This window comes from Eschrichtius robustus, chromosome 2 (assembly GCF_028021215.1).
Source record: "Eschrichtius robustus isolate mEscRob2 chromosome 2, mEscRob2.pri, whole genome shotgun sequence".
Classification (NCBI taxonomy): domain Eukaryota; kingdom Metazoa; phylum Chordata; class Mammalia; order Artiodactyla; family Eschrichtiidae; genus Eschrichtius; species Eschrichtius robustus.
Window position 1 is genome coordinate 117,599,029 of NC_090825.1, and position 13,939 is coordinate 117,612,967.

Here is a 13,939-nt window from a genome sequence, read left to right on the forward strand (position 1 = left end):
AGACCTTATTTTTTTAAATCCCATATAACTAGAAAATGAGGAAAAATACTTTTACATAATTCATGAGTTAAAAAGGCAATCACAGTAAAAATTGCAAAATAGATGTTATCACCAAAACTACACATCAAAACTTGGGTGAGAGGGTACAGCTAAAGTGGTCCTTAGAAGGAAAATTGTGTGTGTGTGTGTGTGTGTGTGTGTGTGTGTGTGTGTAATGAAAGTCAATGAAGCTAGTAAAAGAACAATAGCACAAAGAAGGAAGGACATAACATTTTTAAAAAGTTAATAGAATAGTAAACAACAAAAAAAATGGAGTTAAAAAAAGAAAAAATAAGGATAAACAGCAAAATAAAAGCTGATTTTAAAAAAATTCTGAGATAGATAAAATAAGCCCAGCTTTTTTCAAAAGGGCAAAAGGTATATGATAGAACCTCAAAGGGAGTTATAACTGTATGATATAGTAGAGAACTTTAAAATTCATAAGGCAATATGAACAATCAGTTTGAATACTTAGATGAAATGAATACTGATTTTTTTCTATAAATATAAATTATCAAAAATGATTCAAGGGGATTCCCTGGCGGTCCAGTGGTTAGGACTCTGTGCTTTCACTACCGAGGGCCCAGGTTCAATCCCTGGTGGAGGAACTAAGATCCCGCAAGCCTCGCTGCATGACCTAAAAAAAAAAAAGATTCTAGAATTGTATACCTCAATAAAACAACCATTTCACACATTGAGTCAGTAGTTCAAAACCATCCATCTAATGAAGGTAAGAGGATCCCAGATGGATTTATAGGTGAGTTTTACCAAATGTTCAAGGAATAGATAATCCCTATATTATTCTAGCTGTTATCCAAAAAGAAGAAAGAAAAAAGGTCAAACTGCACAATACCTAAGTTTGTAGCCTTGAAAAATAGTTTTCTTTGTTTATGAAGGAAATAATCATAATTCGTATCCTAAAATTTTATTGATATTGAACAAATATTGGCTGAAATAATAAATCCAACATTCATAAGTAAGTAGCCAGTTGACCCTTGAACAACGTGGGGGTTGGGACGCCCACCTGTGCAGTGGAAAATCCACATATAACTTCACATCTACCCATGTTGTGTGGGGTTCTGCATCCCTGTGATTGTGTAGTGTAGAACTTAGGTATCAACATATAAATGGACCTACTCAGTTCAAACCCATGTTATTCAAGGGTCAGCTGTATAGACAAATTTGGTTCCTATCCTAAAAGAAGGATTCAGTGGTCAGATATTTTGGGACAAATGGTATGTGTTGTGGGATATACATTATTAATTTCAGGACAAGAAATATTATAAATACATTATAAAGTTGTAGTATTATCGTATCAACTGTTTCCTCAAACATATTGTTCAAAACCAAAGGAATGAATGTATATTTATAGGGAGGAAAATAAAATAGGCAGCTTTTAACACCTTTTATTTCCAAAATTTTATTAGTATGTTGAATTTTGAAATTTCACTTGGAGTGAGCATCTTGGGATTATACTTTCTGATTTCTTATTTTTAACAGCTATGGGAATATTTTAAATATACAGAACTAACAGTTACTTTAAAAGTTTATTCTAAACAGGGCTTTCAGAATCTTTTGTCTTTGCCACTACTAGTTGCACTGATGGGTGTCACTGCCAGGCTAAAGAGATAAGAAAGAAAAAAAAAGGAAAAGTGACATTAGTATTGCCCACCCATGATCTAGTAATAATGTATTATTAAATGAAGGTAATGAATGTCTTACTCTAAGTTTAGCTACCATTCTTAAAATTAACTTCTCTTTCTCTTATTTACCTAGTAGAAAATTTAAACTTCAAACTTCATTTCTATGAAAGGGAAGATTTGAGAGGTCATATATGCTTAGGTTCCTTCTTGGTAAACAGTGTTCAAGTACTTCATTGTTTTAGACATTAGGTATATAATGGTAAGCAAAAATGGACATGATTGCTTTTCTCATGAAGCTTATACTTGAGTGGTGGACATGTTACCCAAATAGTTACACAAACTAATATGTGATTGGAACTTATGAAGGAGCAGTTCGTAGAACTGTAAGTCAATAGTAGGAAAAGTGATCTAGTCAAGAAGGTTCAGGAAGTTCTTCCTTGAGGAAATAACACTTAACTTGAGACAGTCAAGGATGAAAAGGAGCTAACAAAGAAGTGTTACAGGGAAGAGAGAGCAGCTTAAGCAAAATGGCCCTGAAACAGGAGGGGAAATAGCAGTTGCTAAAGGAGCAATTTCTTTCCAGTGTGTAGTTGATACAACAACTCCAGCATGTAGTGTGTTGACACAACTTTCTAGGTCTTTCTGAGTAAGCTCTTCATGATGTGTATTCCGTTTTGTTTGAAGTAAATTGCCAGAATATTAGATTTACCTACATTTGAATATAAGTTCAAAATTCATTCTAAAGCCAAATTATGTTGGCATTATCTATAGTTATTCATCCTCCATACCTTAGAGTTAATAAAGATTGTTGTCTAATCAATATGCATAACAAAAATCAAAACATAAACTAGGAGGTTGAGAATTCTACACTATCAAGATAAAAGAAAAGAACTTCTTTTAGAGTGGAATTCCTGTCACTGCAGTCCAGTTTAAAGTTTCCATTGGGTTGACAATCTATTCTTATTGTTAGTTTGCCAAAGTTGTAGTGAGATATAGTTATGTAAGTAGACTAGTTGACTGTGTGGTAGCTAAAGGATTCGCTGAGTTAATTAGAAGAAATCACTGTTCTTTATCAAGTTTTTCTTAGTAACAAAAGAGGACCAGAACAACAGAAATTAATGTTTGCATACATAGTGAGGGGATAGTTGAGAGAACTTTTCGTAAAAGCTGTGTGTCAGCTACATTTTAATACTTAGATGAATGTAGTAAGAGTTCACAGTACTCCCAACAGGCAGTACTACTTACCATACAAGCAAGCTTTTTTTAGTGGCATTTGATATTAGGATGCTTGAGAAGCTGTTTTCTCATTCATTCCTCTTGCTGACAAACTTGCTAGGAAGGATAACAATCTTCCTACTATTGTAAGACTGCTTCTTTTGCCTTTGACTATTCAAGCATTTAATTTCTACTCTAAAAAATAATCAGCTCTTTTGTATTTTTCTTTTTTCCTTTTCCCTTTACTCCTGAAATACCATAGTGTTTTTCTTCAGAGATTGGTTTCTCTCCTTTGATAGATCTCTTATTGGCTTCTGATATGATGAGATCCTCAAAATCACCTCACAAAATTAAGGTTCCTTTTTCATAGTTCAGATGAATAGTTAGGGAAATATCTTTTTAACCTTAGTATTAGAAAAATGCAGTTACTTCTCTTTGGGGATCAAACTAAACATAAGTCTTATCCTTAATGTTTATTGTTTGGTATGTAAAACTGAACTTGCTCTTAGAAAGTTACACCATCTAATGTGGACTGAAATTAATCCTGTATTTTGGAGGAATTGAGGTAGGTAACATAAGTGACTGCGTTGAGTAAGTATTAAATCTTCATTATTTCTTATGTCATTGATACTAAGTGTTAAAAATAGATGGTTAATGAATTGGCACTGATGGATTATTTTATGTTTCTTTACTAGGAACATGAATCTGAAGGTGGAAGAACACCTTTGATGAAAGCTGCGAGAGCTGGCCATTTGTGCACCGTGCAGTTTCTTATTAGCAAAGGTAAAGAAAGTACAAGTGTGCATTTCCAAGAAGGTACAACTTCTGAAAAAAGTTCCTAAACTGTTGCAATTTCTGTTAAAGCTACTTTATCTATAGTATAAGTATTGTATTCCAGTCTTTTGTTGCTGTATTTTATTAGGAGGCAGAGTTCATAAGGTACTTTGCTGGGATCTTTATTAGGTGTTTTTTTTTCCTGGCTGCGTTGGGTCTTAGTTGTGGCACACAGGATCTTTGTTGAGGCATGCGGGATCTTTCGTTGCCGCGTGTGGGTTTTTTTTTTTCTCTCTCTCTATTTGTGGCGCACAGGCTCCAGGGCACGTGGGCTCTGTAGTTTGCGGCGCGTGGGCTCTAGTTGAGGCTCGCGAGCTCAGTAGTTGTGGCGCAGGGGCCTAGTTGCCCCGCAGCACGGGGTATCCCAACTCCCTGACCAGGGATCGAACCTGCGTCCCCTGCATTGGAAGGCGGATTCTTAACCACTGGACCACCAGGGAAGTCCTGTTTATTTGTTTTGAGTTTGAAGTTTTCATCAACCAAAGAGTATATGGTTACTCCCCAAAGTTGGAAAAGTCAAAGGTAAAATGTCCAGCTATATTTAGTAGATACAGTATCGTTCAACACTTAAGGCAGTTCTGCTGGAAATGGGGAAGGGTGGAGGAGAGAAAGTCTGCTACTGTTGTTGATGGTACAGTTAAATCAACCAAGTACACAAGGGTGTTATTTATTATTTTTATATTCCTCTAGAGATTCTATTATTAGAATATATTTAGGCAAAGAAATTCAAATGATGGATAAGAGGTAGTTCAAGACTACTTACTATAGAGAAGTGAAATGCTGCTGAACTCAGTTTATGTTGAACCATATAAAATTGTCATTGTATATGTCAAAGATGGTAATATTAGCAATTTCTTTTGGTTCAGCCTAACTCTGTGTAGTTTTCGAGGTACTCTGGCATCTGATAAAAAATTCTTAGGATGTTAAACTGTAAGGAAGGTCCACTCAAGTGTTGTCACGTTATTCAAATAAACATTTTATATCTATTGTATATTCCAATAGAATTCTGACATTTTATACCATTAAGGATGCAGTGTAAGATTTTATCATTTTAAATATACTTGCTTTCTTCTTTAATTGGATAAAACTAGGCCTATTTTCTTCACATCACATTTTGCTACCAAGTAAGGCATATCTTACATAATGTTATAACTTAGTCTGTAAAAGCTATTTACTTCAACCATGCAGAAGTAATAAACAGATGGATAACCTTTAGAGTTCTCTCATGCCCCTTTCCTAAAGAAGTTACCTAATCATACCCAGCAACTACCCTGCTAAGCATATAATCAGGCTTGTCAGGAATAAGAACACATTGATTATAGCCTTTCTAGGCTGTAGTAAGTGCTAAACAATCCCACCAACTAAATTTATTATTAACAACTTTAAAAATAATCTCATGTTGCTAATGTAAGGATGTTTATTGGTGTGCCTTGCCTTTCCCAAAGGCACTTTAATACAAGTTAGGATTAGGTTCAGCTGGGTATTTTTGAAAATTAAATAAATAGTAGTTTCCCCTAGGTTTATTTTTCCCTTCATAAAATATGTCGAATTAAGGAAGAAGGAAGAATGAACATTGCTATAGTCTTTTTTTTTTTTTTTTAATTTATTTGGTTGCACTGGGTCTTAGTTGTGGCAGGCGGGCTCCTTAGTTGCAGCTCACCAGCTCCTTAGTTGTGGCATGTGAACTCTTAGTTGCAGCGTGCATGTGGGATCTAGTTCCCTGACCAGGGGTCAAACCCAGGCCCCCTGCATTGGGAGCATGGAGTCTTATCCACTGTACCACCAGGGAAGTCCCCATTGCTATAGTCTTAACTATCTAGTTGAGTCCTTTTGGGATTGTAAAAGGTAGTTGAACTAAAAATGAGAGGTCTTTTTTTCCGTGAATCAAAATTAATTTACCAAAAAAAGAGGCTAAGAAAAGATTTTGCATTTAGACTTCTTTTAGGTCATATTGTACAAAGCTATTGAACAACTTACTAAATCGCCTTTCTGATAACATATTTGGATAATCTTTTGTCTTCTCTCTTCATATCCAGGTCTCTCTGACCCTTAAAATACACAATATGAAGAATTATATTTCTCGTAAATATTGTTTAAAAAAATCTGTTTTCTCTACTTTGAGACCTGGCTATACTGCCACATTTTAGAAGTAGATCAAAAATGTCTTTGAAGAGTTACATACAATGGTATTATTTGGTGCTCACATTAACCTGTATATATTTATTAATCTAGATTTTTCATTTTAGAAGTGATATTGAATGAACGAACTACAACTATGCACAGCAATGTGGATGAATCTCAAAAATATTATATTGAGCGAAAGAAGCCAGGCACAAAAGAGTACACTGTATGATTTCATTCGTATAAAGTTCAAAAACTAAAACCAGTTTGGAAGTCAGGATAGTAGTTACCATTGGAGGGCGGGGTAGTGACTGAAAGGGTGCACAAAGTGGGGCTTCTGGTATGTGGATAATGTTCTGTTTCTTGATCTGGGTGCTGGTCACACAAGTGTGTTCACTTTGTGAAAATTTTTCAAACTATACACTTATGATTTGTGCACTTTTTTGTATCTATGTTGTACTTCAAAAAAGTTTTTAAAATCATATTGTCTGAACTGGCTTTGCTAAGATTGCTGTTTATTTTTCTTTGAAGGTGCCAATGTGAATAGGGCTACAGCCAATAACGATCATACAGTAGTGTCGTTGGCATGTGCAGGAGGTCACCTGGCAGTTGTGGAGCTACTCTTGGCTCATGGGGCTGACCCTACTCATCGTCTCAAGGTATTCTACTTCAAAATAAGTAAATAATATATACATCATTATTAAAATATATTTCAAATATTTTAGTGCTTAATATTTATTAATATTCATTACTGTTTAAATGAGTTTTGATTTTATATGAGCTGCTAAGAAACTAAATGTGTTTAGTAATCATATTATAAAAAGAAATTAATAAATAATTAATTACGGTGTCAATTTTTCTCAGGATGGCTCAACAATGCTCATTGAAGCTGCAAAAGGTGGCCATACTAATGTTGTTTCTTATCTATTGGATTATCCAAACAATGTTCTGTCAGTTCCTACCACAGATGTGTCTCAGCTTACCCCACCTTGTCAAGATCAATCTCAGGTAATGTAAAACAAAGCTTATTTGTAAATATAAATATTCTTCAAATTGGGAGTTTTTGTTTAAAATTAGTCTTTAGTAAAATGGGCTTATTTCTCTCTCTCTCTCTTTTTTTTTAATAAATTTATTTATTTATTTACGTCTGCCTTGGGTCTTCGTTGCTGTGCGCGGGCTTTCTCTAGTTGCCGCGAGTGGGAGCTACTCTTCGTTGCGGTGCGTGGGCTTCTCATTGCAGTGGCTTCTCTTGTTGCAGAGCACGGACTCTAGGCACGCAGGCTTCAGTAGTTGTGGCTCGCAGGCTCTAGAGCACAGGCTCAGTAGCTGTGGCGCATGGGCTTAGTTGCTCTGCGGCATGTGGGATCTTCCTGGACCAGGGCTCGAACCTGTGTCCCCTGCATTGGCAGGCGGATTCTTAACTACTGTGCCACCAGGGAAGTCCGGCTTATTTCTCTTTTAAATTTGAATAAACCTGGTCCTAAATTCTTTAAGATTTTCTTCAAAAGTACATGGGAAGTTTTTTCACTGTCTTATTTACTGTAAATAGTGGTTAAAAAGAAACACTTAATACCAAATATAAATATAAGTATTCCAAGTTGTCCTTTTATTACAACTAGGTCTTTCAGGTTGTTTGTTTTTTTATGATTACATTAAGCATAATCTTGAACCAAGAGAATGATTTTCCCTTAATACCTCCCAAGACAATATTAATTATCCTATAGATAGTTACTTTTGTCATCCAGGAAAGTATGGGTAAACCAGGATATATGCACCAAAAATTCATTAAAGTAATTTTTAAACCTACCTAAAAATATGGAGAGAATATAGAGAGTATACTAAGTATACAAAGTTCAGTGAAATCTGAAATTCTTTTCTACAAAGTTATCCTGAGAACTACTGAAATACACCAATTCAGGAAATGTGTTGGATTTTTTTCTTTTGACCCATATAGAATTTGAACAAGGGTAAATTGGCCAGTTGAATATGTGACTTGTACTCCTAGCTATAACTGAAACCAGCAAGGATTTCTCCGTAACAAGAGAGTGATATTAATTCCATTTAGCTTATCATTGACTGTTTGTAGAATGCCTGAATTTGCCCAATCACTATTCTCAGAAATTACTGCTTGGTGAATAATGCTGCTGCTGCTGCTTCTCCTTTTCTTCTCCTTCTCCTCCTCCTTCTTCTTCCTCCCCTTCTTCTTCTTCCCCTCCTTCTTCTTCTTCTTTGTTTTTCTCTTAAAGAAACAAAAAAAGTTAATTTGGTGGTATACGAAGAAAATCTAAAACAGGATCTCTTTCATTTATGGACCTTTGTTTTATTCTTTGGTCTGAGATTATTTTTTTCTGAGTTGACTTTTTAGGTTCCACGTGTACCAATGCATACACTCGCCATGGTTGTACCTCCACAGGAACCTGACAGAACTTTACAGGAGAACTCTCCTGCTGTTTTAGGAGTACAAAAAGGTTAGTTCTTGAATTATTTTTCCTTAAAATGGGTATGTTATCACCTAAAGTATGAATTCGTAAAGGTACTTTAATGGTACACAGTTACTGTGTATCCAGAATTGAGGTAGGTAATTCTGACAAATGCTCATTATCTTACATACTATTTAAAATAGAAAAGACACAAGTACTAGGAAAAATGATTTCTTAAAATGCTAACATACTTCTAGGTGTAGTTTTCATCTGGCACAGGCAAAAATACTTAAGCATATACCAAGTTCTTCATTATATTAAATAAAGTAGCAAGTTATATTAAAGTAGCAAAAATTTATCAGGCATTCATTTTTCATTTCACAACTCTTTAGCTAAACAGTAATATGAGGAATGAAAATATGTTTGCTGTCAAGTCTTAGTAGCATTGATTCAGTTTGGTGAGTGAGAAGTTTAAGAATTATATTTAGTTTCTTTCATGTAATGCTGAATATATGGCTTAACATCTGTCAGTATGTGAACACGGACAAATAACTATAAAAAAGTATATGAATAATATCCAAGTGAATATCAAGGTGTATACACTATTTAAAGGACTCAAGTTTTTGAGCTCTGTTATTTTTCTGCTGTATTTTCATTTGTAGATATAAAGTACCTTCACTTGGTAATAATGTATGGTTGTCCTACCTGAGTTCTCTGAAATAAAGAAAATAAGTAATATGTAAAGTGTTAAAAACTATTATATGTAAAACAAATGTATAAGCATATTTCATTCATTATATGACAATGAAGTTCTAGATTTTTGAAATCACAGTGAAGTGTATAAGTATATATTTGTATCTTTAACACAGCTTTAAATGAAGTTGGTAAGGAGTGACTATTCAGCAGCAAACAGAAGCTTCTTTCAAATTAATGTCAATTTTAGTAATTTAGAGTATTGTGGGCCTTCACCAAGGATTACTTCATTTCTAAACTATTAATTTCAGAGATAAAATACCTGTAGTCTCTCTGACTTAAGCTAATTCTAGCAGTTTTCCATTGGACACCTAGCTATTTAAACTTCAGAAAATGAAGACTGCTATTTTTAGTCTTAAGAAATAAAAAACAAATTAAGCATGTACTTGTTAAGGAATCTGAGCATCCTAACCGGCTAACAGCCTTTAGTAAAATATTTAAACCTAAATGCCTCTGTTTTTGTTGCTCTTTGTTTGACTATATCCTATAGAGGACTGTAGTAACTTTGGCTAGGGAAATTCAGTACTAAATAAGAAATCATTTAAAAAATATTTATTAACGCAGAGCCACAAAATAACCAAGAAATAAGCTAGGAAGGACACAGAGTATGTACAGAAAGGAAGTAAAACATTTTAAATTTCGATTTAATATGTAAGTCAACTGAAACGTTTGGGTAGTGACTTTTTAAGTTGATACTCAAGTGAGTAATCATATTTTTGCTTACTGAAATACCTTCTTATACTGAGTAGCTACTTATTTTCTTCACTTTGATGTTTTTTGTTTTTTTTTAAATTTATTTATTTTTGGCTGCGTTGGGTCTTTGTTGCTGCGTGCAGGCTCTCTCTAGTTGCAGCGAGCAGGGGCCACTCCTCACTGCGGCGCGCGGGCCTCTCATTGTGGCAGCCTCTGCCATTGCAGAGCACGGGCTGTAGGCCCATGGGCTTCAGTAGTTGTGGCACGCAGGCTCAGTAGTTGTGGCTCGCGGGCTCCAGAGCACAGGCTCAGTAGTTGTGGTGCACGGGCCCAGTTGCTCTGCGGCATGTGGGATCCTCCTGGACCAGGGCTCGAACCTGTGTCCCCTGCACTGGCAGGTGGACTCCTAACCAGTGCACCACCAGGGAAGTCCCTGATGTTTTATTACTTACTGAATAGTGTCAAAATGAACTAACCTTTTAAGGAATCTTTCATTTTACTAAATTATTAGGGAAGGAAAAAATTAACACTTGTATCTAGATACTTGGCACTTGCTGTTGCCAGATGCCAAGTGGTATTGCCAACCCAACATTTATTTATGTGGGAGCAAGCTGTGATAATGCATTGCGTTAAGATTTCATGTTAGTATTGATATAAATCGTGTGCATAATAGAATATCACTATAATTTAGGAAAAATCAATTGATGATGTAAAAGTACGTACACACTGAATCACCTGGGTAGATAGAAAAATCTATCTTAAATTATTAAATATACATTATATTCTCCTTAAAGTGGCTTTTTCTTAAAATTTCTCATTTATATAGCTAGAGAAGTTCCTTTGAGTGATGAAATTGCTGTTTGACCGTTTTGCTTTTGTTTTTCCTAAGTCCATAGATTATACCTGCATTGCATATGTGACTAAGGATGGAGGAAGGATTCTTACTCTCTAGGACTCTCTTCCTATTCTAGCAATCATCTTTTCAAGTTTATAACATTTTACTCCTATCTGAAGTCTTTATTCATATCTGCATCCTTTTAAAATATATTCAGGCTCATAAATCTTACCCAGGTGTTTCTTATATATCCTACTATGATATTCTTTTCTTTCATGTGCACCATTCGTCCAGGCTCCGTCTATCTTGACTCATATTCTTCTGATTTAGGCAACTAATCTCACTCATCCATTGTTAGTTTTCAAGGATTTGAGATCCTAGCCGGCATCTGACAGAGGCCTCAGAATCACCTTTATAAACAAAATGTGAAACTAGGTAAGAGTGATATGCTCAGTTTTCTAGCATTGTTTAGCTTTATCATCTATAGTTATGAATATTCACATGGGAAAGGATACATAAGTAATATCAAACCTTTGTCTTTCCAAACTTAATATTGTAAATAAATTTGTTGATTGTAGCCACTTGTTGCATCTAATTCATTTGTAGTAACTGATTCTACAGAGATCCTAAAATAGGATTCTGATTATTCTCTGTAGTTATATAGCTTAGAACTAACTAATCCATTGCAAAGCATTAAAATGATGTCAAGATAAACAATACACATCTTTTGTGTGCACCTCAAGGCCCTCTTGAGGAGTCATTTCTTTTCTCTGAACTCCTATAGCACTTTATTGGATCTTCCTTCTGGCTCTGGTCACTCCTGCACCTTCACCTTCCCTTTGGACTTCAAGTGTGGAAGGTTGAGTTAATCATACTTAATTCCTGGACTTTGTCATCATGACTCTGCTCTTGTTTTACTTTGTTCCTTTTTATCCCTCTTTCCATACCCATACTTCCCCTTAGGCAGTCATTCTAGTGTGTTTGATTTGCAGATTCTTTTGTTCTTACGAGTTCTTATAAAATGTTTACTACTTTATATATTTTTAAATTTACATAAATGGTATTATGCTGTAGATCCTGTTTTGTTTTTTACTTTTTTCACCAACACTGTTTTTAAGATCTATCCATATGTCTACCTCTAGATTGTTTCTACCTGCAGCATACATAGTGTTTCATCCTGTATATCCTCTATTTTTTACTTGTCCTTTCTCTCAATGATGGGTACCCAGATTGTCTCTCATTCCCCACCACCACAGACAATGCTGTGGTGAAAATTCTGGTACAGTCCCCTTATGGATCTGTATGAGAATTTCTCTGGGATAAACTCAGGAGCAGAATTGCCTGTCATAGGAGTATGTAATGTTTATCTGACAAAGTACTGTGAATACACTCTTTAGAATGCTACAGCAGTTTACACTCCCAGCAGCAATGTGTAAGGGTTACTATATTATACGCCCCCATCCCATTTCCGTATCTGCCAATGCTTGGCTTTATCCTTTTATTTGGATTTGTACATTTTTATCTCCCCTTTTAGACTGTAAGCTCCTCGAGGGCAGGGTTTAGGTTGCTCGTCTTTGTATGGTCCACTATGGCTTGCTTGTACTAGACGTTAAATATTTGTTGAATAAATTAATAAATGCCAGGCTAAGAATATAGATTATTCTGAAGGCAAAAGAAAATTATTAAGAATTTTTAAGAAGAGCGACATTGTGATTAAAGGTGATGTTTAAGAACTTAATCAAGAAATACTATTTTAGACTGCTGGGGAACAGATTGAAAACAGAACTATAAATGTAAAGTAAGTATTAGGTTAACATGATGCTTTATATCCCAGAGTTGTTATTGAAGTAGGTAACATGAAAAGTTCTCATTTTAATATCAAATCATTAAAATTGTATAGAAAAATTATATGTACAGTGAATGAGGTTGAGTGTTCCTCTGGAAATTTTACTACTAATATTCTCTAGTTTAATAGATTTCCATTAGTAATCATGCTTATGTGGATTTATGTATGCCCAAATTTAATAATGTCTTTTAACATATAACTGCTTATGTCCACCTCATTTCCTCACTGCCCATAAAAAAATAAAGGCCATGTTCTAAGCTGTCTCTATATCGTGGTTTCCTGTTGCAAACTTTTTTAATTAATGGAGGAAAAGTGAAAGTTGAGGAAGTAGGGTAGAAACCAAACCAAAGAGATAAGATAGTAACTTTACCTGTGTTCCTAAATATTAATTTATGATATCACTCAATGCTACCAAAGAGTAGAGAATGAATAGATTTATATATTTCTATCTGACAGTGGGCGATATCTGAGGAAGATGGAACTCTTTTATATTCTGGTGTCTTATACTACTACCTTCCTAGAGACTGAAAATTTTGTTGGTAAAAGGACACTTGTTAACATTCTCTACTTTTCCCCAAAATGAAGGTGTTTCTTCAGCTTCTAGGAATAATTAGGTGACATTTGTTTTTCACCAACATGGCTTAGTCGTGATGTTATAGCTTTGATGTTATAGTGCTTTGATGTGTATCTAGGCAATCCCACTAACTCCATGGATACAGATACTCAGTCATTGTCTATTTGGGGAAGAACTGCTTTTTGTGCATTACTTTCACCATCCTCTGTTCTTCCTGCTACATATATTTTGGGCTTTTTGTCTCTATGTTCAGTTAAATAAGTTACTCTTTGTAATCTTGTGCTCTAAGCTTTTTGTATTTTATTTGTTAACAAGATACAGCCATTTCTCTCTGTTATTATCCTCAAAATTCTAGCCTTATTTTGGATTATCTTACTATTATAAGATTTTAAATCTGACTGTCCAATGTGGTCATAATTAATTACCAGTCTGATTAGTGTTGAACTCTTACCTAGTTTTCTTAATCTTAAATACAAATTACGAAACGCAAATTACAAAATACAAAAACTATACAAGGGTGTTTTAAAATAATGTTGGAGGAGCATTCAGAACTTCTTTGCAGAACTTCTGAATTTACTCTGCTGATGTCATTGAATTTGTTACACAACTGAAAATTTCCTTGCTGGGCTCGCAGATTTATACATTGCTATTTGTGGCAGTTAAACTCCCTTTTCCTACCAAGGATTGTCATTAGGTACTTTGCACAAGTAGAGCAAACCATTATTTCCTATGTGATCTTGTGGAAATAGTTGTAAAATTATCTCACAAACTAAGGCTTTTGCTCTGAAAGGATAAAGTCTGTTCCCACCACTTTGCTCAGATAGAAGTGTAAAATTGAATATGGACAATACATTTTGCTGAATTTTGCGTTTAAAAAATAACTGTCTTTAAAGTAATTGCAGTGATTTTGGAACTGTGGTTGTCTGACCTTGTTAAAGACAGTATCTCAGGGAAAACCTGTTAGAC

At 34.8% G+C, this 13,939-nt stretch overlaps 1 protein-coding gene across 10 annotated transcripts in view; it reads left to right on the forward strand.

The window, feature by feature from the left end:
* ANKHD1 (ankyrin repeat and KH domain containing 1) overlaps positions 1–13,939 on the forward strand; it is a 120,468-nt gene that overhangs the window by 65,816 nt on the left and 40,713 nt on the right. For 8 of the 10 annotated variants that reach the window (XM_068536004.1, XM_068536007.1, XM_068536013.1 and 5 more), the window contains 4 exons: positions 3,593–3,680; positions 6,384–6,511; positions 6,717–6,860; positions 8,218–8,320. In XM_068536004.1, coding sequence (XP_068392105.1) covers positions 3,593–3,680; positions 6,384–6,511; positions 6,717–6,860; positions 8,218–8,320 — 463 coding nt within the window. The remainder of the gene's footprint in view (positions 1–3,592; positions 3,681–6,383; positions 6,512–6,716; positions 6,861–8,217; positions 8,321–13,939) is intronic. The other 2 variants (XM_068536006.1, XM_068536014.1) reach the window with 1 other exon arrangement.